Genomic DNA, 25,605 nt, shown 5'->3' with positions numbered 1-25,605 from the left:
CGCAAAATAATTGAGGCAAAGTGTGAACATTATGTGCTGTACTAACATTATAATTGAGGCAAATTATGTGCTGTACTAACATTATTGATAAAGAAATATGCCATAACTTTTGAAATTGAAATGATGGCACGTACAACCTACCAGTCTTTTTGATCTTTGGAATTTGGAAATGTCGAGTCGCATACTTCCTCCTACAAATAGTGTTCACCAAATAGCAAGACATGTTTTCTTCCTAAGATAGCTCTAAGTTAGAAAGCTACTAAACTCAATAGTTGTTGAGCTAGCTCCCGAGTGAGAGAGAAATGGAAAACAAAGCATATAGAGGCCATGTCTTAGCTTTACCATATCCAGGCCAAGGCCACATAAATCCATTGCTCCAATTCTCTAAACGTTTGGTCTCCAAAGGGCTTAAAGCTACACTAGCCACAACCCTTTACATCCACAATACCATGCAACCCCAATCATCAAGCTCTCTCCAATTTGACACAATATCAGATGGCTATGATGAAGGTGGGTTCGCCCAAGCAGAGAGTATCCATGCATATCTCAATCGTATGGAAACTATAGGCTCAAAAACACTGGCTGACCTTATTATAAAGAACAAAAACACAGCAAACCCAATTGATTGCATAATCTATGACCCTTTTTTGCCTTGGGCTTTGGAAGTAGCTAAAAAGTTTGGTATATTTGGAGCTGCTTTCTTCACTCAAACTTGTGCTGTGAATTTTATATACTATCATGTGCATCATGGACTATTGAAGCTACCAATTACTTCCACACCCATCTCAATTCCTGGTTTACCTGTGCTTGAGCTTGAAGATATGCCATCTTTCATCAGTGTTCCTGGATCGTACCCAGCTTACTTTGAGATGGTGCTCAATCAATTTTCTAGCTCAGATAAAGCCGATGCAGTTCTTGTCAACACTTTCTACGAGCTAGAGCCTGAGGTGGGTAATTATATATGTTTATACAATTTCATTTTTATAATTTTTGTTTTAGAAATTGTTTTATGTTAGTGTCGGACTGCCTTTTTTTATTATTTTATTTTATTTTATCATTTCACTCTTCTTTTGTGCAAACAATAGGGGAGAAGAAAGTGATTATAAAGGTAATGCAAATTTTAAAATATAGTAATATTTACAGATTGAGGTATCCCATTAAAAAAAAATATGAAATTCAGATATTTATTTATATTGATGTTTAAATTTGATAACACACACAATCGTCAATACGTTAATTATTTAAACTTATAGTTGTTGGAAAAAAGGTGAAGAGTCAGAAATCTGAAGAAGGAACTTCATCAAAATCAAACAAATTATGTCACATCAATTTATAAGATAATTTTGTAATAATTTTAGTAATTTTTTTTTTCTGAATATAATAATTTTAGTAATTTATTATTAAAAAAAATTGACCATATGTTGTACACCCGAATTAGTTGGGGCACAACCACCCAAATTGAATACGTTGCATGTTCACACCAACCTATCTCAATCAGACATAATTACCCATTAATAGAACGTGTTTGGATACTATTTTTTAAGCCAACGAATAAATGCATTATTTTCTTTTCAATTTTTTTAAATTATTAATTTGGATTTTTCAACTTTTTTTTTTTTTTTTTTTTTTTTTTTAATACGTGTTTAGATACCATTTTATTTTCTTTTTCAAACACTTTTTTTTTTTAATACGTTGTTGAATACGTGTTTGGATACCATTTTATTTTCTTTTTCAAAAACTTTTTTTTCTTTTTGAATACGTTGCATTTTTTAAGCCAACCAATATCACTTGATTCACTAGTTAAATTGATGGTCGCTTAGAAGCTCTTATTTCAAATTTGTTAGAAATTTAATCTCCATATTGTTTTATGTGACTCCATTAATGAAACATGTAGCAATTTTTTAAACCAGTAAATAAGTTCATTATTTTGTTTTTTTCTTTTCTTTTTTCTTTTAAAACTTTATTATTATCACTGTGTATCTTTAGGGTGATGGTTACTTCACAAGTACAAAATTTTTGTAGGGTAGGGGGTAAGGACTGGAGATTAAGTTTCTAGAAGGAAGCTTCACACACATATACACTAAAATTAAGCTAGATTAGAATTTCTATATATATTGTACAAAAAAAACTTTATTATTTATTATTTTTTTATTTCAACCCTACCCCCATTTTTACACACTGCTCATATTGGAATTCTCATATATATCACTTAGAAATTTGATTCTCACTTAAGGAGCTCTTATACAACCACACTTTGTTATCAATTTAATTCCCAAATTGTTTTTTGCGAGTCCACTAACATAGCATGTGTTATAATCTTAGTGTTCCACATGGATTAAGTGTAAGCTTAACCATATTTTTATAAGCTTTTGAGCACCATTCCCTTGCAAGCTGGTTTTAAAGGGTGAATTCTAATCATAGGTTCCTAACAACATGTTGAGATATCTTTTATCTCAAAAGCATAAACAATGAGTTTGAGCTTATTAATGTTATACTTTTTTTTTTTTTTTTTTTTTGAGAATCATGGATGTCTCGGTTGAAAATATTAAGAACTGTCAATTAAATTACAAGACTCTTGGCTATTAATGTTATACTAATCAATGCACTTTTGCTACAATGATTCCATCTAATACTTGATCAATTTATTATGCATAATTGGATGTGAATGCTCATCCTAATATAATTAACTTGAAACTTCCATAAAGATCATGTTAGAATTAAGGTTGCAATAATACTAGTATCATACACTTTGCTACAACTGTCCAACATATTGTGAGTGACAAAGAAAAAATAGTGAACTTTTGTGATAGTTACAAACAACCAATCATAATTTATCACACTAGAAAAAATCTAATGGAGTGTGTGACAATGATACCAGCATTATTGTTAAGGTTGTAATTATCAACAAGTTTTCAATTATATAATTGTTGCTATTGTAACCTTTCGTGCCGATCGAAATTTGATTATTGTCCTTTTTCATATTAGGCGGTGGACTCCATGTCAAAAGTATGTCAATTACTGCCAATTGGACCAACAATTCCATCTTTCTATTTAGACAAACGTCTAGAAAATGACAATGATTATGGGCTTAACCTTTTTGTATCAGACTCATTTGTTTGCAATAATTGGCTCAACACTAAGCCAGAAGGATCTGTTATTTATTTGTCCTTTGGTAGCATGGCTAGTTTAAGCAACAAGCAAATGGAGGAATTGGCATTTGCTTTAAAAGGAAGTAAATTCCATTTCTTGTGGGTTGTCCAGGCTTCTGAGGAGGCAAAGCTCCCAGAAAAGTTTGTGGAAGAGATAGGAAATAAAGGGTTGATAGTGCAATGGTGCTCCCAACTAGAAGTGCTATCAAATAAGGCAATTGGGTGCTTTTTAACACATTGTGGTTGGAATTCAACCTTGGAGGCATTGAGCTTGGGAGTGCCAATGGTGGGGGTGCCACAATGGACTGATCAGACTACAACTGCCAAGTATGTTCAGGATGTGTGGGAGGTGGGAGTGAGGGCTAAAGTTTGTGAGAATGGCATTGTTGAAAGAGAAGAGATTGAGTTTTGCATTAAGGAAGTAATGGAGGGCGAGAGAGGGAAAGATTTCCAAAAGAATGCTAAGAAATGGAGGGAATTGGCTATAAAGGCTATTAGTGAAGGTGGCAGTTCAGACAAGAATATTGATGAATTTGTCTCCAAATTCGTAAACTCCTAATTTAAAAGACTATTGTTTTTTAGATGTAATAATCTCAACTCATGATGCAATTTGAGAATGTAATCACTTTTTTTTCTCTAATTGTCTCGCCGCAGAAAGTGATGCCATTGTTTTTAAATATTTACTATGGGCAATGAAAAAATTCTAAGTTTGTGATTGGTTGTGAAACATTATCTAAAGGATAAAGTTTAGCTACAAAACTTGTCGTAGCCTAAAACTACAACTTTACTTAATGTTATTACATATTTTGAAAATCTAACCGTTAAATTACATGTTCTACACATGGTTTTGAAACTCAGATTGTTTAATGAACCGGGAAAGGGGGAGATTTAAGGTTTTTGAGGTCAAACCGAGATTCAACCAAGGTCAATCCATGATGTCTCATTTAATTTTTTAATATATTTGATACTTAAGTTGGTTTATATTTATTGATTTTTCATTCTTGACCAACAAGATGTACGTGGCCCAATGGTTTGCATGCTGGAGATGTTATTTCACTTGTTGAGAGCAGGTTCATGTCCAAAGAGCAGTTTCCAATTAACCCCGTTGGACTAGTCGGTTCGGTCTAGGTTTAAAAACAATAGTTCTACATGCTCTTATTACACATGCCAAATTTTGTGTCAATCCAATATTATTTACTATATGATCTATAAGCTTATATATTATGCATAATTTTAAACTACAAAAACTTGCAATTTAAACAATTTATTAATGATATAACTATTAATCTTTAATTTTTTTTTTAAATTTTTTTTGCAAGCATGGAGAATATAAGAGGAAGATGTAATCCAATGGTGGATTTTTCAAAATTCACTTTCAATAAAAAGATATTGAGTAAGTTTGTAGTCTTAGACTACAACAAATTTTGTAGCTAAACTTTGTCCATTTTGGAAAAAATTTGGCTACAAACTTAGTTGTAGCCTAAGACTATAATTTCCATTAAAATAACTAACATGAAAGTTTGCAAGTATGAAGAATATAAGAAGTAAATGTAATTTAATGGTGAATTTGTCAAAATTCTTATCCAATAAAAAGATATTGATTGAAGTTGTAGCCTAAGATTATAAATAATTTTGTAACCAAACGTTGTCCTAAATTTTATATAGAGAAACAAATAATTATTTCATTAAATTAAACAATATGTTTCAAGTAAAAATATTACTAGTTTTTTTGAGAAAGAAAATATTACTAGTTAAGGGAAAAAAAAAACTCTTACTTCCAATAGCTTTATCAAATTTACCACACTTTCAAAGTTAGGACACCTCAAGATCAACAAAATACAATGAAATAGAAAAATTAATTTACTAACTCTAAACGTTACTAATTAACTAAATTTATGTGAATTCCATCTAATTTGAATTTGTCCCCTCAAAATAAGTCTAATAAGTTGTTCACTGGAGTTACAATTCTGTCTAATCTATAAAATTATTAATTTATTATAAACATAAACTGATTGTAACAACTATTCATTAATTCGATAACTTGGGTCAATCTAGTTTTTTCAATTTATTAACTAACTTCATTCAAAAATTAAGTTATTTACATTTTGGAGTCAATTCTAACTCTACAATCCAAAATACATCGAAGTATGAAATTTTATATGCTCAATTGCCTTAAATCATTACATATTTTAGAAACTTAATGGCTTAAAAAAAGTGTAAGGTGTAACTCTTACACTTTTAATTATTATGAAGCTAGAGAGTATGGTTTAATATATGGGTGAGCCTAATCTGTGGGCCTATTAACTAAACAATGGTCCATTTATTTTAACTAACCTATCACCTAAACAACTAGCCCAAAGAAAGTATAACCCAACAATGAGTCCATAACCTAGAAAGTTAGTGCTTAAGTCTATTACGGCTTTTTTTAATTGTACCTATACATATTCCCGAGTTATACACTAGTTAATTATTACAAAATTAGAGCATATGGTTTAATATATGGGTGAGCCTAATCTGTGAGTCTATTAACTAAACGATGGACCATTTATTTTAACTAACCTATCACCTAAACAACTAGACCAAAGAAAGTAGTATAACCCAACAATGAGCCCATAGCCTAGAAAGTTAGTGCTTAAGTTTATTATGGCTTTTTTTAATTGTACCGGTAAATATTCCCAAGTTATACACTAGTTAATTATTACGAAGCTAGATTATATGGTTTAATATATGAATGAGCCTAATCTGTAAGCCTATTAACTAAACGGTGGACCGTATATTTTATCTTACCTATCACCTAAACAACTGGACCAAAGAAAGTAGTATAACCCAACAATGAGCCCATAGTCTAGAGAGTTAGTGCTTAAGGCTGGGTTTGGATTCAACTTTTGCGTTTTCAGCAGTTTTTTTTTTTTTTTTTTTTTTTGAGCCGGTTTTGTTGACTTTTCCATGGTGAATAGTGCATCTGTGCACTGTTCACGGACCCATAAATTCTACTTTTCAACAACTTTTTCATTAAAAATGGGTCTTACGATATTATTCACATATTTAAAAATTATTTTGTTACCGTGTTTTTATTTTTCAGTTTTCAGTTTCAACAAAATAAGTTCTATCTAAACAGACTCTAAGTCTATTATGGCAATGTTTATGGTCTTAGCTTACAGGCATTCAGAAGCCAAAAATTCATGCAAAAAATCAAGCAAAATAAATGAGAGGTGAGAGATATATACACAGCATTTTCCGCTAAGCATCTGGCAATGGGTCGAGCGGCATCCATGGACGGTATGGCTGGTCATTTGGGGTGGCAGCTGGAATTCTGATCGACCCGTTCGGTGGCGTTTGCTGGTTGGTATTTTGTGTTTGGGGATTTGGGGTTTGTGGCTTATGAAGAAAAGGTGTTTGAGTTTGGGTTTGGATGGGGATTTTGGGTATCTGGCTTATGCAGGAAAGGTGTTTGAGTTTGGGTTTGAATGGGGATTTTGGGTTTGGTTAGGATTTGGGGTTTTGCTTGTCTTCCCTCAGGACTGGGATTTTCTACCAAGATATTTGAATCTCTCTCTCACTGTTTTTTATGGCTTTGGAAAATTAGAAAACAAAGAAATGTAGTGAAGATTTTAAGAGATGAAAAATATCAGGTAATTAATCTTAGTTGTGGAAATCAAACGGAAATGAAAAAGTATTTTTTGAATTTGAAACACGTCTCCATGTTTCAAATTCAAAACCTGCTCCACTGGCTGTTTTGTTTGCTTTCATCCCACTGAACCCGCTGGAAAAATGCAGTGAAAACGGTGACAAAATGGTACAGACGAGGGGCACACTCGGGACAAGGTTTTGGACAGAGAATTCAATCTCCTGAGTTTTGAAAAATTAAGGGTTCATTTAAATATAGCTTGTTTTAATGAAAACTGAAACAGAAAATAATAAAAAAATAATTTTTAGTTATTGTTCACAAATAAAAATATTGTTTATCTACGTAATGTATTATTCATGTCCCATGAATATTACAAACATGAACAGTATAAAAGGCATTGGTAAAAATAAATATAAATAAAAAATAAAACGCTGAACATAAAACGCACAATTCAATCCAATCTCTACTTAACAGTTGGATAGCATGTTTTTATGGTTTTTTTTCTTTTATTATTATTTTTTTTTATGTTTTCGTAAGCCTATCAAATTTAGTACAAATTAGATATTATTAACTTTTGATAAATTTTTTATTTTTGCATAATTTTTTACTTAAAAAACTTAAAATTTGAAGAAAACCTTTACGGTCGCATACCAACTTGCCTCCAATCGCTGACCCCAGTCCATGTCTAGTGTTGGAGGTGTCTGTTAACTACTTCACTGACACATAATGCACGCCTCATGCACCCACTCTGATTTGTTTTGTCCTTCTTTTTTTTTCCTGTTACTTATTATTGTCAATTTTCAGCAAATATCAAAAACCAATCCACCCACTACATTTCCCAATATTAAAATTACAAAAAAAAAAAAAAAAAAAAACTTGATGTTCCATGATCCTGTCCTCCCTCCTTTTTGGCTTCCTAATCAAGGTTAAGTGTTTTAAGGACTGTTTGGGATTAACACTTACAAATTCTATCCACTCGCTTACTTCTTTAATACCAAGCAAGAAACTCGTCAAACAAATCCAATACTAAGAAATTAAATCCCAGCAAGATAATTGCCAATTGGTGGTTAGAGCGCAGGTTAGATCCATCAAAATCCAAGAAAAACCAAAAGAGCACAAAGAAATCATAACTGCTGTATATAAAAAAATTAAAAGAAATGAGTGATTGCATAAATTATTACTTCATAAGGGATGTTGACAAAATTTCAGAACATGTAATTAGAATACATAATGGAGAGAGAGAGAGAGAGAACCAATGAAGGTGAAAAAGGCAACTCCTTTGATGGAAGGCGAATGTATATTCTCCAAAAAAAAAAAAAAAAAAAAATCATTAGAAAAGAGCTATCATGTTATTAACCTTTAAAAAAACAAAAAATTATATTACAAGTACTATGAACAGAAAGAGTCATAAACCACTTTATTACTTTAAAAAAAGGGTTACCATGAGATTGTCTTCTATGGATTTCCAAGTTCCAACACTCTTATAAACTATTTTTTATGCATACATGCATCTATACAAAGAATTAACCAACCGTTTTGTTCTTAATATTGTAATAAGTAACTTATTATAATGACTATGAACAGAAAAAGTCATAAACGACTATTTTATCTAACATATATACAGACCAAGATCTTATAAAAAAAAAAAAAAATTACAGACCAAGATTGCCTTTTAGTACCATTTTTTATGGTAACCTTTTTTTAATCGTAATATATATAAATTAATGACCGTATATGGTCATTGGCCTGTATAATTGTTAGATAAAAGAGTCATTTATGTCTTTTTCAATCAAACTCTTCGTACTAATAGATTGGCTTTTATCATTTTATGCATTAAAAAATAAAAAGAGTTTGTCTTTTATTAATTTCCATGATTTTTCCCCCCATACGCATGCACATATTTTACAATTTTATGAGTTTCCATTAGAAAAAGTTCTCAAACCACTCTGTTTTAATGCACATACCATTAGTAAAAGATTACCGTACATGCAATTTTAATTTTTAATTTCATAGAAGCTTTAACAAGTGCATAGATCTTGTGCATCAAATTTGAGACAGAATATTGGGCTGTCTTTTGGTATTTGGTAATATGGTCATTGGAGAAAGGATGATTAGATTGGTAGAAAATGACATGCAGGGGCGGCCCAACATAATTTGGGGCTTAAGGGAAAAAATTTATGCGGGGTCTTTAATATGTAAATATTAATTAAACAAAATTATTTAATACTAATTGTGGGGCCCGGTAATTTATGGGCCAGACCCGCTTGCTCATGGGAAGTCCACAGGCCCAAGTCGAAAAAGATTATGGCCCAAGCTCGAAAATATAAGGCTGAAGGTGGCCCAGAGATGCAGCCGAGGACAGTTTAGTCCTCGGCAGACCCAAAGCTCCCTTAAGAAGAGGGGTAAAAAAGAGCTATAAGAAAGATCCATGAGGAAATCCAAAATATCTTGGGAAAATTACCCTTATTACCCTTCCTAGATAAGACTCTGCACCTAACAGAGCAGTATTCTTCAGCTTTATCAACCACCCCCAACAATTGCGGGATTAGACTGACGGGACAAATATCAGTCCTGGAAAAATTGACCCTACACGTGGACGAGGGACATCGAACGTAGGCTAGTATAAAAGAAAAGGTAAACTAATCAGAGTGGAATCCCCATCTCACTTCCTGGGAAAAACTCCAGGGATGAGAATGCCCGGACAATATATGTACACCACCACGAAAAACCCACCGCCGGGTAACCGGAGAAAGACATTAGTGCTCCTCGGACAAGATCCGAGGAGTCCAATCCCTCAAGTTACAAAGTTGTGGGGCTTGGATATCCAGGCTGAAGCCTTTTCTTATCCGAGTTTCCCTAAAGTCCGGTTTGGACCAACGCCCTGTGACCAAACGCTAGCCTTTCAAGCCCACTCTCTACAAATCTTATTGTGAGGGATCCTTCACGTGCGAGCCCAACGTCATTGTTGGGCCGTTTGAGAATCGTGTCCCTACAATTGGCGCCGTCTGTGGGAAGGCTTGCGCGTTGGCACGGGTGGCGCATGAGTCAACTCTCTAGCGAGCAGGGATTTGCGAGTTTTTCTCCATCTCCGGTGACCTACAGTTGTCGCTCCAATATAAACTGGCGCCAGGGCTTACATCCTGTAGTGCCAACGGCACGGGCAGCTCTAGGGGCTTCCGGCCTCAAGTCAGCTCTCCCAGTCATGGCCAAGGGGCTGACCTACGAAAAAAGCAAATAAGTACTCAAAAAAAAAAGTTTTGGACAGAACCAAGGCCTTGCATGGTCCTCGGACTCAAGCCTATGGGGAAACCAAGTACTCAAAAAAGTTTTGGACAGAACCAAGGCCTTGCATGGTCCTCGGACTCAAGCCTATGGGGAAACCAAGTACTCAAAAAAAGTTTTGGACAGAACCAAGGACTTGCATGGTCCTCGGACTCAAGCCTATGGGGAAACCAAGTACTCAAAAAAGTTTTGGACAGAACCAAGGCCTTGCATGGTCCTCGGACTCAAGCCTATGGGGAAACCAAGTACTCAAAAAAGTTTTGGACAGAACCAAGGCCTTGCATGGTCCTCGGACTCAAGCCTATGGGGAAACCAAGTACTCAAAAAAAGTTTTGGACAGAACCAAGGCCTTGCATGGTCCTCGGACTCAAGCCTATGGGGAAACCAAGTACTCAAAAAAGTTTTGGACAGAACCAAGGCCTTGCATGGTCCTCGGACTCAAGCCTATGGGGAAACCAAGTACTCAAAAAAGTTTTGGACAGAACCAAGGCCTTGCATGGTCCTCGGACTCAAGCCTATGGGGAAACCAAGTACACACAAAAATGTAAGTCGCTAGAAGCACAAGTACACACAAAAATATAAGTCGCTAGAAGCACAATCAGAGTTCCCTACTTCTCAGTCAGCTGCTCGGATGGATTATTTCGAGATTATCGTTCTCGGACAATATTTTCGCACTTATTACAGAACGCTCAACCGTTATCTCGGTTAGTTTCCTAAGTTTAACTTACTATGAATTGTTATTATTATGCCTGGTAGTGTCGGTAAATTAGAATTAGTTGGATTATGTTTCAAGGGCTTTTGCTCTAAATATTACTGAGGAGAAACACACACATGAGGCACACCCATTCACCAAGTGGTACTGCCAAAAGAACAGTATCCAAAACAAATAAATAAATTTCCATTTTTACTAAAACAAAGAAATAGTACAGCGTACAATGAAAAGCTGGAATCAGCTTATGTTAAAGCTCACTGTGTAATTGAAAGGAAAGATACAAGAGAATAAAATAAAGCCGAGGAAGTGGATCAGAGGAGAGGTTGGCTACTGCTCCAAGACCTTGTTCTTCCTCAATGCTTTTACATACCCATGACTCAGGCAGCAAAAGAAACCCAACTTGAGCCGGACACCGCTGAAGGAAAGGTGCAGGGAGTTGGAAGTTGAGGGGCTTTCTCTAAATATTTGCCCGCCATAAGGCAGAGGCGCTGACGGCGGAGAATCTTTCTTCTGACACACCAAAACTCTGACATGAACAGAACCTGCTTCGGATTTTGACTAAAAGAGGGAGAGACACCCTCTCCCCTCGGTCGAAATGGAGTATTCTCTTGAACTTATGCTTCCTGTGCCCGTACCTCGCTATTTTTAGTCTCAGGAGGACACGACGATTCCGTGGCGGAGAGAGTTCCTTCTCCCCAACCCTCGCCTCAAACATGTTATGCTAAGGGAGGACAGCACTGAGTATAGGAGCTGTGATTTGGGAGAAAGCTGAAGGAGTTGTGTGTAGGGAAAGCAACTATCTCTCCCATTTATTTAAGAGAATAAGGTGGTGACAGTTAATTCATGTAGCATCCCAAGGGACGCTACAGACAAAATAGTTCTGGCTCAACTTCCAACGTCAACTGCAACCACAAGATTAAAGAAGCCTCGTAAAGGCGCACCTCGATCATTGGGACATCAGAGAGTACCGCGTGGTTAAAGGCTGCAGAGATACCTCTTAATTCGTGGGCCTAGTGAATTCGCGGCCCATGCCCGTTCTGCATGAGGACCCAGGAACTATGGCCCACGCCAAGAAATAGCCATTGCCGAGAACAACCCCTACTCGTCGCCTCGTGAAATACCTGAGGAAGGGGAGAATCTGAACTCAAAAAAGTTTTGGACAGAACCTAGGACTTGCATGGTCCTCGGACTCAAGCCTATGGGGAAACAAAGTACGCAAAAGAAAAGAAAAACATAAGTTTTGGACAGAACCTAGGACTTGCATGGTCCTCGGACTCAAGCCTACGGGGAAACCAAGTACGCGAAAGAAAAGAAAAACATAAGTTTTGGACAGAACCTAGGACTTGCATGGTTCTCGGACTCAAGCCTATGGGGAAACCAAGTACGCAAAAGAAAAAACACAAGTTTTAGACAGAACCCAGGCTTTGCGAAGTCCTCGGACTCAAGCCTTTTGGGGAAACCAACTACTCGGATGGGGAAGGTTCTTAGCTCAAAATACTGTAAAAGGTTAAGGCCAATGTGTTAAGAAGATGGCGAAACGACCCAATGTTCATTATCCTAAGGAAACTGATCATTTTGCGGGCGACATGTCCTCAGATGGTTACTTCTTACACCGTATGAAACACTCAGTCCTTATCTCGGCTAATTTCAAGGTGAGTCTCGTTCCTCACTGGTCGGCATTGCCATGTCGAATAATTTTATTAAAGTTATGGTGGCATCTTTTTATTAGCAAGTATTTTGGCCTTAGTTGTCAGTGATTCAAATGCTATACTATTGTGCCGAGCAGTGCTCGCAAATTTATTAAAACATATAAACAGAACATGCGAAGTAGAATAACAATAACTTTTATTAATATGAAAAATTACTACAACGTACAAAGAAGGGCTTAAACAAGCCTATACAAAAATGAATTGCCAAAGCAACAATAGCATCCGCAATACAGATAAGTAAACAGCCAGATGTCTTTTAAACTCGCCTTCAAAGTCTCTCCAATCTCTGCCTCAGTACTGCTCATATCAGGAGAAGAACCTTCTTTAGAAAAAGATGAAGGAGAAGGAAGAAGAATTGGAACACATGGAAGCACTTCAGCAAGCTCTCGTCATCAAGGAGCGCAAAGGAAGAAGAGGATAGAGGAGATGAATGAAGAAGATGGAGGACAGGAGTAGGAAGGAAGAGAAGAAGAGAGAAGAGATGAAAAGAAAGAGAAAGGAGCAAAAGAGGGAGAAGGAAAAGCACCAGGATGGATCTGGTGGTGGATAGAAGAAGAAAGAGAGGCAAAGGGGGGCGCCAATGAACGAAGAGAGGAAGAAGCAGGGGCACTTAGTCCCTGCCCCAGTCCTGACTCCTAACACGCTGGCGCCATGTTAGATATGCTCATGACAGAGCGGATGGTGGTGATGATGGATGTCTTTGACTCGGTCACGCCGAAAGTGAGATGTGACGAGTCCCTGCTTCGAATTTTGGCTAAAAGGAAGGGGAGGCAAATCTTGAGTCTCCGCCATCCTTACCCTGACCGAGCCATCTCGAGCTTTATTGGGACATGGTGTTTTTGGGAATGAAAGGGTTTATTCATGGCTGACTACTGTGGTGAACCTTTTATCGGATAAGGTACAACCAGAGGGAAGGAGTGGACTCTGGGAGGAATATGAAGGATTCAAGTATGATAAAATCAGTTTCTGTCTTCTCTCTTTATATAGGGGAAGAAAACAAGGGTACATAACACGTTCGGATCCCCAGGGAAATCTACAATTAAGAATACGCCGTTTCATTCCCCCACACCGTCAAAAACCATTGAATCTAGGAGATCTCGTAAAAGGAAGATATTAAAGGCATGCTTCGGATAACTGAACGGCATAAACGCACCGTGCGTAAATTGAGGGAAACGTCTTGTAGACCGGCACATTCCCTGGGGAGATGAAGAGTCGCCAGCGTCGGTCAAGGGCTGAATTAAATGAGCCATAATGAAGGCTCGGTATTACCAAAACCCCCCTCTCCAACCGTGAAGTTGGACAGCAGGGTTTTGAGGGGCTATTATGGGGCCCGGTAATTTATGGGCCAGACCCGCTTGCTCATGGGAAGTCCACAGGCCCAAGTCGAAAAAGATTATGGCCCAAGCTCGAAAATATAAGGCTGAAGGAGGCCCAGAGCTGCAGCCGAGGACAGTTTAGTCCTCGGCAGACCCAAAGCTTCCTTAAGAAGAGGGGTAAAAAAGAGCTATAAGAAAGATCCATGAGGAGATCCAAAATATCTTGGAAAAATTACCCTTATTACCCTTCCTAGATAAGACTCTGCACCTAACAAAGCAGTATTCTTCAGCTTTATCAACCACCCCCAACAATTGCGGGATTAGACTGACGGGACAAATATCAGTCCTGGAAAAATTGACCCTACACGTGGACGAGGGACATCGAACGTAGGCTAGTATAAAAGAAAAGGTAAACTAATCAGAGTGGAATCCCCATCTCACTTCCTGGGAAAAACTCCAGGGATGAGAATGCCCGGACAATATATGTACACCACCACGAAAAACCCACTGCCGGGTAACCGGAGAAAGACATTAGTGCTCCTCGGACAAGATCCGAGGAGTCCAATCCCTCAAGTTACAAAGTTGTGGGGCTTAGATATCCAGGCTGAAGTCTTTTCTTATCCGAGTTTCCCTAAAGTCCGGTTTGGACCAACGCCCTGTGACCAAACGCTAGCCTTTCAAGCCCACTCTCTACAAATCTTATTGTGAGGGATCCTTCACGTGCGAGCCCAACGTCATTGTTGGGCCGTTTGAGAATCGTGTCCCTACACTAATCAAATTAAGATTAATTTGATACATTAAATACATAAATAATACCAACTAAACTAATGTTAATTTCATATAGAGAATTGAATATCATAATTGAATTATAAATATTAATAAAAAGAAATAAAAATATATAACGATTGAAAAAGATACTTTATTTTGGATATAAGACGATGCATAGTTAAATAAAGTTGTAATCTAATTTTTAATTTTATATTTTGATTTTAAGAGAGAGAGATAGATATTATTTGGTGTGTGGCTTTGTAAGATATTAGTTTACAAAAATCAAAGTCTCAAACTATTAGGGGAGATTAATCTATAATTGATAATTTAACACATTTGCAACATTTTTTTGAAATATTTTAGGGTTTCAATTGAGTTTTATTGGTCTCGTCATTTGAGAGTCTTAATAGAAATGTAAAAGAAAAATGCACTAATTACATATACTATAAAATGTTCAAAATATAATGTGACATTGTTTCTCATTGATGAACTTCGTCAATTTAACTAATGAATGTTTATATCACTTTTTTGTGATTAATAACATAACAATTTGTAAGCCAATAGTAAAATTTGTAGTATCTTTAACATCACTAATAATAAAAAAATGTACAACCTTTAGAATATATATATAATTTTATAAAAATTTGGGCCTTTACTATGGAAAGTGGGGCCTTTTTACCTAAGAAAATTTTTGCTTTTTTTTGGTGGGGCATTAGGCCTAGGCCTTGGGCCGGCCCTGATGACATGCCATATAGATTTTCTTCTCTGTAAACAATTATTTGATGGTGTAGTTACATTTAAAATAAAAAAAAATAAAAAAATAAAAAAAATCTTACCATATTTTATGCTCAGATTTTTGTCTTTCTTCTTTGGCACATGAGATTATCATTTCTTGGTAGGATTGGAATTTTTATTCTTTTCCCACCATTTGATAGATAACGTAGTTTGAACTACATAGGTGTTGCGTATGTAAAGTATTAACTATTAATCAATCATTTTAAATAAAAAACGTGAACCATTAAAAATTTTTTTTAGGGAACGTGAGCCATTCAATTATTTTTTTTAGGGAAGGTATACCATTTTTTCCATTCAATTAAAAAGTAACTATTTTCTCCAAAAAAAAAGAAAAAAGAAAAAAAAAGACTGGATATAATAAAAATAACTATCCAGTTATTACTTATTTTCTCCAAAAAAAGAATGAGGAGTCTGCTCAGGTTGGGTAGGACTCCTCATTCTTCCATGATAAACCCGATTTTTATTGGATTGGGTTGTGAGTGGTTGTGAACTCGAGCTGATATCAGTCCTACCACTATAAATGACTGGATATATTGCAGTTGTTTACCGTACATTATCACTTTAATTCAATGATCCAGACTGATGATGACTGCACTATGCACAAAGCCACAAACACTGAATAGGGGTGTCAAATGGGTGGGTTTAGGGTGGGCATAATTAGGTTGGATATATAAAACCCATTTACTTATTAAAATCCATTTAACTAATTGCTTCTAACCCAAATCCAACCCAACCCAATTATTATGAGTAAACCCCAACTCACCCAATTACCCAATTATCAAAATTACCAAAATGCCATTAAAATGAAAATGCCATTAAATGACCTATTTTTTGGTTCAATATAAATAAATAAATAAAAATAGCATCCTTTTCATTTCCAGTATTTTCTTAGCAACCAATCAAAGTATACATCAGTAACCAAACAATTCAAACATGCACAAAATTGTAAAAAAAAAAAAAAAAAAAACTAAAAAAAAAAAAAAAAAAAAATAGAAGTAGAAATTTGCTAGAACAGAATGGATCTATCTCACAGCAAAACTCACCTAAAAAATGAAAACCAAAACTTCTTTCCAGCGAAACTAAAATTCAGAGTCTCTGAGTTCAAAGAAAGAAAGAAAATCAAATTTAAATTAAACCCTTTTTTTTTTTGGTTCAATATAAAGAAATTAAATAAATAAGAAAATTTTAAATTAAAACTCTAATTTTCTTAGCAACCAAACACTTCCCAAGAAATAGAAGTGGAAGTGAAAGTAGACTCCCAGACTCAACCTCCCACCAAAAACTCTCTACACTCCTCTCCTCATTCTACACCAAAACCCATGGACCCCACTCTCGGTCGCTGGCGCTGGAGATTCACAATGGGGAAGCAGTTGTCGATGGTGCCGAAGAGGCACGAAGCCACGGCGGCGGTGGCAAAGGAGACTGATGACGTGGAGAGACCAATTGATCCAGAAGTGAGGCTAATGTACTTGGCGAACGAAGGTGACCTGGATGGGATCAAAGAGCCATTGGATTCCAATGTCAACATCAACTTCAAGGATAGTAATAGCCGCACAGCTCTCCACGTCGCAACCTGCAATGGACTCATTGACGTCGTTTCGCTCTTGCTTGACTGTGGCTCTAAACTCGATCCTAGTGATTGCTTAGGTGGGTTTAGGAATCTGAATACATGATTGGAGGTTGAGAAAATGAAAGAAAATTTTAAAAATTGAAAACCTAGTGAAACGATTAGAGAGGCTGAAAGAGGGGTAGGTTGGGTTTTTTTTTTTTTTTGGATGGGAAGGGCTGGGTTGGATTTGGGTTAATTGTTTTTGGGTTAAATGGGGCTCGATGGGTTTTTAGTTAAAACCCAATAATTATTGGGTTTAATTGGGTTGATACCCATTTAACCCAAATAATAATTGGGTGGGTTTGATTTCAATTAGAGTGTGTGGCTTTGGGCGGGCAAATGAGTTTGGGCTTATTTTGTCACCCCTACAAACGCATGAGATGCCAAGGCACCCAGGCTTGCATTGCAAATAAGACTATTTCACCTACAATGAACACATGTTCGGATCACTTCATATTGTCAGTGTATATGACTTGGTGTAAATAATGAGTGATGTGATTCAGTGTGTATTCTATTCTCTCACTGTCTTTTTAATTACTCATATTTGGTTCGATGGAAAATATTTTTTACATTTTTTAGAAGATAAATTGCAATCTTTTACTTAAGTATAATAGTTAAGAGTTTTATAACTTAATTGGTTGATATTTCTCTTGAGGTTTACAATGGAGATATCTAGTGTTCAAATACTTTATTATTCGTTATAACTTAAGATTAAAAAAAATTACTAATAAGTTAAAAATTGCATAATTTAGACAAACAATGATTGAATGTATAAAAAATATAATCAAATAACATTATTTTATTTATATGATATATTATATATCAGCATCAAATTAAGAATAATTTATTATATTTATGTCATATATAAATATATTATATAATGTAAAATAAGGAATAGAATAAGAATCAAGTAAATGAGGAGTCTACCTTCTTCAGTAAAAAAAAAAAAAAAGAAGGTAAATGGGGAGTAAAGAGAAAAAGTAATGGCTATTATTATTATTATTATTATTATTATTTTATTTTATTTTTTTTTTTAGGGAATGGCTAATATTAATTAACTTTACAAAGTGTATGGTTTTTTAACCTTTGTAGTGGGCCTTTTTGGTTGTATCAGGTTGGGCTGCCTCCTGCAGTATTGGGCCCAAATATTCTAAGGGAGTTAGGGCCGGTCTAACTGCAACTCAATTTGGTCCGGCTTGTGCGCAAACTATATCTTGTCTGCCAAGAGCACGCTTACGGCGGGCAGAATGTGGTGCTTATCCTCTATTTCTGCTGTAGAAGTAACTTTTCTCCAGTTTCTATCGTAAAATGAACTTTTCTCCAGTTTCTGCCGCAGGACTGACTTTTTTGCTATGTAGCAAAACTTTCTACTGTGTAATAAAGCTTCTTGCTGTGCAATAAAGCTTCCTGTTGTGCATTGAAGTTGTCTGCTGTGCATTAAAGCTTTCTGCCATAAAGTCTTATGCTGTGCAATAAAGCTATCTGCTATGCTTTAAAGCTGTCTGCTGTGTTTTAAAGCCTTCTGCCGTACAGTAAAACCTTTTACAATGTGAATGACTACTCTTCTTTTTTACTACAGAAATATTTTCTACTTCCTGCACATAAACAAATCTAAAACCCAAAGAAAATACTCATCAAACAAATGTTAGTTTAAATGGGTTAGCATATTCTCAAATATATATACATACATATATGAGTATATATACTTATACGTATTCACATATACATATATAAAATATATTTCACAGAACGTGAGAAACAAGATATATGTATATATATACTTATGGCAGGATAATAATTAGTTTGTGTCAATAGTGAAACACGTAATAACAAATAAAGAAGAAAGTTTCTGCAGAAAAGGTTTAGCTAGTATAATAGCTAACACGGTACATATAATGAAAAGGTGCTACAGCAGAATAACTAGTACAAAAAATAAAGATACCACAGCAGGACAACTGATGCAGCAGACGTGATAAAAACGTGTTACGACAGAATGATTAAATACAACAGATATAATTTATAATGAGAGAAATCAAATATATTTGCAGTCAAAATCAAGTATTGAATCTTCCCATAGGATAAGTAAACCAAGAAAAAAACCAAACCCCAACTTGAACAACCTTGTCATAGGCTTTTGCCATCAAAGTTGTGCATTTTAGAGAATAGGCCTAAATGACTACTAACTATTACTTTTGGGGACATCAAAGAGTGGGTTTGCTAAGAGGGAGGGAAAGATGGTCTATTGATACATGCCCCTATTCCTGCCGTATTTTCTCTCTTTTTTTTACCACTTTCTTTCTTTCTCTCCATTCTTTCTTTACTCTTAGTTTCTTATTACTCTCCTGCCGTGGGTTGTTCTCCCCTTTTTGGTCTTTCCTTTTCCTGGGTACCTCTCTCTGGGTGCTTACTACTCTTTTACCATGGGTTTTCCCCCTTAAGTGCTTCCCTCCATTGGGTCTCCATCTTTTAGTGTTTTTCTCTCTTCCCCTGTTTTTTTCTCCTCCTCTTGGTCCCCTGTTTTCTGCCGTGGTTACCTTCCTTTTATAGCAAACCGATTCAATGGGATTTCTCCCTTTTACCTCTAGGGCTTCACCAACTGTTTTTGGTTTGTTGTGGGCATCCTTTCAAGATTAACCACTCACCCATTGGTTGCCCTTGCCATTGCTCAGTACATGTCTGCTGCAACGCTACTCATTTCACGACAAAATTCCCTTTTGTTTATTCCTACTGTATACCTCTACCTCTAGGTGACTAAATAAGGATTGGGCTACCTCACTACCTAGCTCTATGGCATGCATCAGATGGTCCCAACCATTTATTACTTCTTTTGGGTAAGATACCATTCCAGCAAGATATATTCCCAAAAGAAGTCACGATAGGAAACCAAATATAGACCCCCTTTTCCCCCCACTACCAAACCACACTCTTTGAATCCCCTTGACCGTGGACCCACCTCCCTTGTATTGGCTGGGTACAGGTTGGTGGTGCCCCGGCCCTTCTGTGCTTGCTCTACTATCTTCTGTGTTTGCCTCCCATGCTGTTTCTGCCATAGTAGATTAGATTTGTTTTGGTCTGCTGCGTGTTTTGTCTTATTTCTTCACTCGTTTCCTACTATGTTTGTCATTTTCCTTTGGTTTGGCTTTTTTTCCCTTCACGTGATTCCTGCTACTAACACTTCCTGCCGTTCCTTGTTTCTTTTCATCGTGCTTCTTCATATCAGTTTTCACGCCTATCCTTTTATACAAAAGAATTTGGGCCTTTGTAGGCCAGATAATGTTGACTGGATCAAAAGTGTCTTGGGCCCAATTTGTCTTTGTCTGCCGAAGCCATTCTACCAAAGAACTGTATTCTGCGGTAGATTTGTATTTTGCTACAGATCCCTTTCCCTTGCACTTCTTTCTTTGGACCTTTCTTGCTCTTCAGTCTTTTTGGTGGGTCTTTGGACCTTGCTTTTCATTGGGTTTTCCTCCGTATGGGCCTTTGGGCATGGATTCAAAAAATGGGCATCAACAACCTTACACATCTTTAACTTTTTGGAATTGAAACAAGGTTACAAGAGTTTTGGACTTAGCAATTTGTTGCACTAAAAAACTATAGAAACAACATGAAGTAGTGATGAAAAGTCAAAAAAGGAAATCAAATAGAGAAAGAGAATGCAGAAAAACTGAAAAAACATAGAATGGAAAAGAGAGAGAGAGAGAGAGAGAGAAAACATGAAAAAAAAAATACTAAGAAAAGAGTCATACTCACCAATGGTTATTGGTTGGTAATTATTGTTTTCTTTTTAGTTAAAATTTTAAACTTTTTTATTTGAGATAATTGTTTTCTTTTAGTTATTTGAGATAATTTTTGAAATAACTATGTGTTTATCTGAATATCAATTTAATTTATAAGTGATATAATTGTAACCCATCTAAAACATGTAACTTCAAAAAAAAAAAAAAAAAAAAAAGGAATAAGCCTGATAGAAATTATGGGAGGAGATTGCCCGGGGGGGGAGGGGGGGGGGGGGGGGACTATTTCCAATATGGCTCCACCACTGGGTGGTGGTTAGGTGGTAAGATAGGGGGGGTGGAAATTCATTTGATAAGTTTTGGGTGAGGCGAAAAATGGTTTATGAAAAATGAAAGCGTAAATTAATTTCCACTATAAGTATTATTATTTTACAATGAACAGGACAACAATTTTTGGTTGACTAACAATTTTTGTTGTCCAAACACCAATAAATATGGAAAATATTTTTTGGTAATCAATTTCCATTGAACCAAACACAACCTCAAATAAAACAAATTATGATCAAGGGATCAGTAGCGGTGGCGGCCACTGGCCAGTGGAGATCGGGGACATTTGTGGGGGGTGGCAGATAGTGGGGATTGGGGGGTGGAGGCTCAGTTGATAAGTTTTGGGTGAGGTGGAAAATAAAACTGTAAACCAATTTTCTCTATAATTTTCTTTATTTTATAGTTAACCGAAAAATAGTATCCGTTTGGCGAACATTTTTCATCACCCCTAATACTTGTAAATACGAATTTTTTTTTTAAAAAAAAAAAATCTATTTCTGTTGAACCGAATACAGCCTTAAAGAAAAAGAATATAACTTGCTAATTTAAGCCCAAAAAAAAATGCGGTCAACAAAATGCATTCTTTCGTTAACACAATAAGCATTTATTTTTGGTGAAAAGCCATTTATCGAAAATGTGTTATGTGTTTTTAACTTTTCATATAAATGTTTGTGAAGTGTGTGGGGCAAGGGCCGGGGTTCAAGTCTTCAAGAGGGAGTTTCACACACATATACACATTAGGGTAGAATAGAAATTCTATCATGTAAAAAAATAAAAATAAATAAAAAAAATAAAAAAATTTCATACATGTCCCACTTGTGGTAAGGTAAAAAAAAAAGAAAAAAAAAATGGAAAAAGAATGGCACAGTAAAACAACATTAATGCTAGTAACACACAAATACACAATTTGTCATAACTGTCTTACATGACAAAATAAGTAAGAAAAAAAATACCGAGCCCATGTTATAGTGATAAACGTGCAATTACAATTTGTCACACAAGATAATTAAGGTAAAATGTGTATTCTTATGTATGATATTAACATTATTATAATAAAATATGTCATAACTTTTGAAATTTGAAAAAAGATGGCAGCACGTACAACCTACCAGTCTTTTTGTTCTTTGTAACATTTAATTTAATATAACATAATTATTTTAATTTTTTGGACATGTTGAGTCGCATACTTCTCCTACAAATAGGGCTCACCAAGTAGCAAGACATGCAACTCTCTTCCTAAGATAGCTCTAAGTTAGAAAGCTACTAAACTCAATAGTTGTTGAGCTAGCTCCCGAGTGAGAGAAATGGAAAACAAAGCATATAGAGGCCACGTCTTAGCTTTACCATTTCCAATCCAAGGCCACATAAATCCATTGCTCCAATTCTCTAAACGTTTAGTCTCCAAAGGGCTTAAAGCTACACTAGCCACAACCCTTTTCATCCACAACACCATGCAACCCCAATCATCAAGCTCTCTCCAATTTGACACAATATCAGATGGCTATGATGAAGGTGGGTTCGCCCAAGCAGAAAGTATCCATGCATCTCTCAATCGTATGGAAACTATAGGCTCAAAAACACTGGCTGACCTCATTTTAAAGAACAAAAACACAGCAAACCCAATTGATTGCATAATCTATGACCCTTTTTTGCCTTGGGCTTTGGAAGTAGCTAAAAAGTTTGGTATATTTGGAGCTGCTTTCTTCACTCAAACTTGTGCTGTGAATTTCATATACTATCATGTGCATCATGGACTATTGAAGCTACCAATTACTTCCACACCCATCTCAATTCCTGGTCTACCTGTGCTTGAGCTTGCAGATATGCCATCTTTCATCAGTGTGCCTGGATCGTACCCAGCTTACTTTGAGATGGTGCTCAATCAATTTTCTGGCACCGACAAAGCCGATGCAGTTCTTGTCAACACTTTCTACGAGCTAGAGCCTGAGGTGGGTTAATTATGATATACAATAATTTCATTTTTATAATTTTCATTTTAGAAATTGTTTTATATGTGGGTCGGACTGCCTTTTTTTATTTGATGAACGTGTCGTACTGCCTATTTTTTATCATTTCACTCTTCTTTTGAATAAACAATAGAGGAATAGAAGGTGATTATGGAGGTAATGCAATTTTTAAAATATAATATTTACAAATTGAGGTATCTCCCTTAAAAAAAAAAAAAAACAGAAGGTAATTTAGATATTTATTTATATTGGTGTTAAAATCTGATGATGATTAAAATCCTTAGTAGGCCAGTCGTCCACAGTCCAAATTCATAGTCGTTAGAAAAACAAAACCCAGTCATTAGAAAAAAAGTGAAGAGTCAGAGACCTAACGAATGAACCTCATCAAAATCAACAAATTATATGCCCCATCAATTTGTAATGTTATGATGAAAAATTTGTAATAACTTTAGTATTTTTTTATTAAAAAAATTAACCATGCCATATGTCCTAATTAGTTAGGGTCTCCTACCATCCCAATTATATATGTTGCGTGCTCACACCAACTTGTCTGAATCGGAAATAATTACCCATTAATAGAACATGTTTGGATACCATTTTTTAAGCCAACGAATAAATGCGTTGTTTTCTTCAATTTTTTTTAATTATTAATTTATATTTTTCAAACACTTTTTTCCTTTTGTTTACCTTGCTCATAGAGGAGTTCTAATATCACTTGATTCACTGGTTAGAAATTTGATGGTCGCTTAGAAGCTCTTATTTCAAATTTGTTAGAAATTTAATCTCCAAATTGTTTTATGTGACTCTATTAATGTAACATGTTGGACAGCCATTTTTCTAGCTGCTTAATAAGTTCATTATTTTGTTTTCTTTTCTTTTTAAAAATTTATTATTACCACTGCATATTAGCATGATGGTCATTCTATAAATACAAAGTTCTTGTGGTGTGGGAATAAAGGCCACGGTTCAAGTTTTCAAGAAGAAACTTTACACATATATATACTTAGATTAAACTAAAGTAAAATTTTTATCCTATATATATAAACATAAATAAAAACTTTATTATTTTTCAATTTCTACCCTACCCCCTTTTTTACATGATGCTCATATTGAAAATTCTCAAATATATATATATATATATATATATATATATATCACTTAGAAATTTGATTCTCACTTAAGGCGGTCTTAAACAACTACACTTTGTTATAAATTTAATATCCAAATTTTTTTTTTGCGAGTCCATTAAAATAGCATGTTGAGATATCTTTTTATCTCAAAAGCATAAACAATGAGTTTGAGCTTATTAATGTCATACTTTTTTTTTTTTTTTTTTTTTAATCATGGATGTCGCAGTTGAAAATATCAAGAGTTGTCAATTGAGATATAAGGTTTTTAGCTATTAATGTTATACTAATCAATCAATTTTTCTATAGTTATTCCATCTAATACTTGATTAATTTATTATGCATAACTGGATGCGAATGCTCATCCTAACATAATTAACTTGAAACTTCCATAAAGATCATGTTAGAATTAAAGTTGCAATAATACTAGTATTATATACTTTGCTACAACTGTTCGACATATTGTGAGTAATGAAGAAAAAATAATGAACTTTTGTGATAGTAACAAACAGCCAATCATAATTTGCCACATAGAACAATTCTGACAAAGTTTGTGACAATGATACTAGCATTATTGTTAAGGTTGTAACCATCAAGAAGTTTTCAATTATATAATTGTTGCTATTGTAACCTTTCGTACCGATCTAAATTTGATTATTGTCCTTTTTCATATTAGGCGGTGGAGGCCATGTCTAAAGTCTATCGATTACTGCCAATTGGACCAACAATTCCATCTTTCTATTTAGACAAACGTCTAGAAAATGACAATGATTATGGGCTTAACCTTTTTGTATCAGACTCATCTGTTTGCAATAATTGGCTCAACACTAAGCCAGAAGGGTCTGTTATTTATGCGTCCTTTGGTAGCATGGCTAGTTTAAGCAACAAGCAAATGGAGGAATTGGCATTTGCTTTAAAAGGAAGTAAATTCCATTTCTTGTGGGTTGTTAAGGCTTCTGAGGAAGCAAAGCTCCCTGAAAAGTTTGTGGAAGAGATAGGTAATAAAGGGTTGGTAGTGCAATGGTGCTCCCAACTAGAAGTGCTATCAAACAAGGCAATTGGTTGCTTTTTAACACATTGTGGTTGGAATTCAACCTTGGAGGCATTGAGCTTGGGAGTGCCAATGGTGGGGGTGCCACAATGGACTGATCAAACTACGAATGCCAAGTATGTTCAGGATGTGTGGAAGGTGGGAGTGAGGGCTAAGGTTTGTGAGAATGGTATTGTTGAAAGAAAAGAGATTGAGTTTTGCATTAAGGAAGTAATGGAGGGTGAGAGAGGGAAAGATTTCCTAGAGAATGCTAAGAAGTGGAGGGATTTGGCAATAAAGGCTGGTAGTAAGGGTGGCAGTTCGGACAAGAACATTGATGAATTTGTATCCAGATTCATAAACTCCTAATTTAATAGACTATATATTGTTTTTTAGATGTAATAATCTCAACTCAAGACGCAGTTTGAGAACATAATCACATTTTTCTTTTT

General features: G+C 35.4%; 2 protein-coding genes across 3 annotated transcripts; both read left to right on the top strand.

Moving 5' to 3' along the window:
• The first annotated feature begins 170 nt into the window (after positions 1-170).
• LOC126702380 (UDP-glycosyltransferase 74F2-like) lies at positions 171-3,876 on the top strand. Its single transcript, XM_050401070.1, has 2 exons — positions 171-947; positions 2,986-3,876. Exons 1-2 carry the CDS (start codon positions 303-305, stop codon positions 3,706-3,708), a joined length of 1,368 nt encoding a protein of 455 aa, XP_050257027.1. The 5' UTR covers positions 171-302; the 3' UTR covers positions 3,709-3,876.
• On the top strand, positions 511-25,605 carry LOC126702382 (UDP-glycosyltransferase 74F2-like). 2 transcript variants are annotated; one of them, XM_050401073.1, is made up of 3 exons: positions 511-642; positions 22,673-22,978; positions 24,800-25,605. In XM_050401073.1, exons 1-3 carry the CDS (start codon positions 637-639, stop codon positions 25,520-25,522), a joined length of 1,035 nt encoding a protein of 344 aa, XP_050257030.1. In that variant the 5' UTR covers positions 511-636; the 3' UTR covers positions 25,523-25,605. The 2 variants fall into 2 exon arrangements, with proteins under 2 accessions (XP_050257030.1, XP_050257029.1); XM_050401072.1 differs by lacking the exon at positions 511-642 and having other exon boundaries at positions 22,260-22,978.

This window comes from Quercus robur, chromosome 10 (assembly GCF_932294415.1).
Source record: "Quercus robur chromosome 10, dhQueRobu3.1, whole genome shotgun sequence".
In the NCBI taxonomy this organism is placed as follows: domain Eukaryota; kingdom Viridiplantae; phylum Streptophyta; class Magnoliopsida; order Fagales; family Fagaceae; genus Quercus; species Quercus robur.
This window is presented reverse-complemented; position numbering and strand designations above follow the sequence as displayed.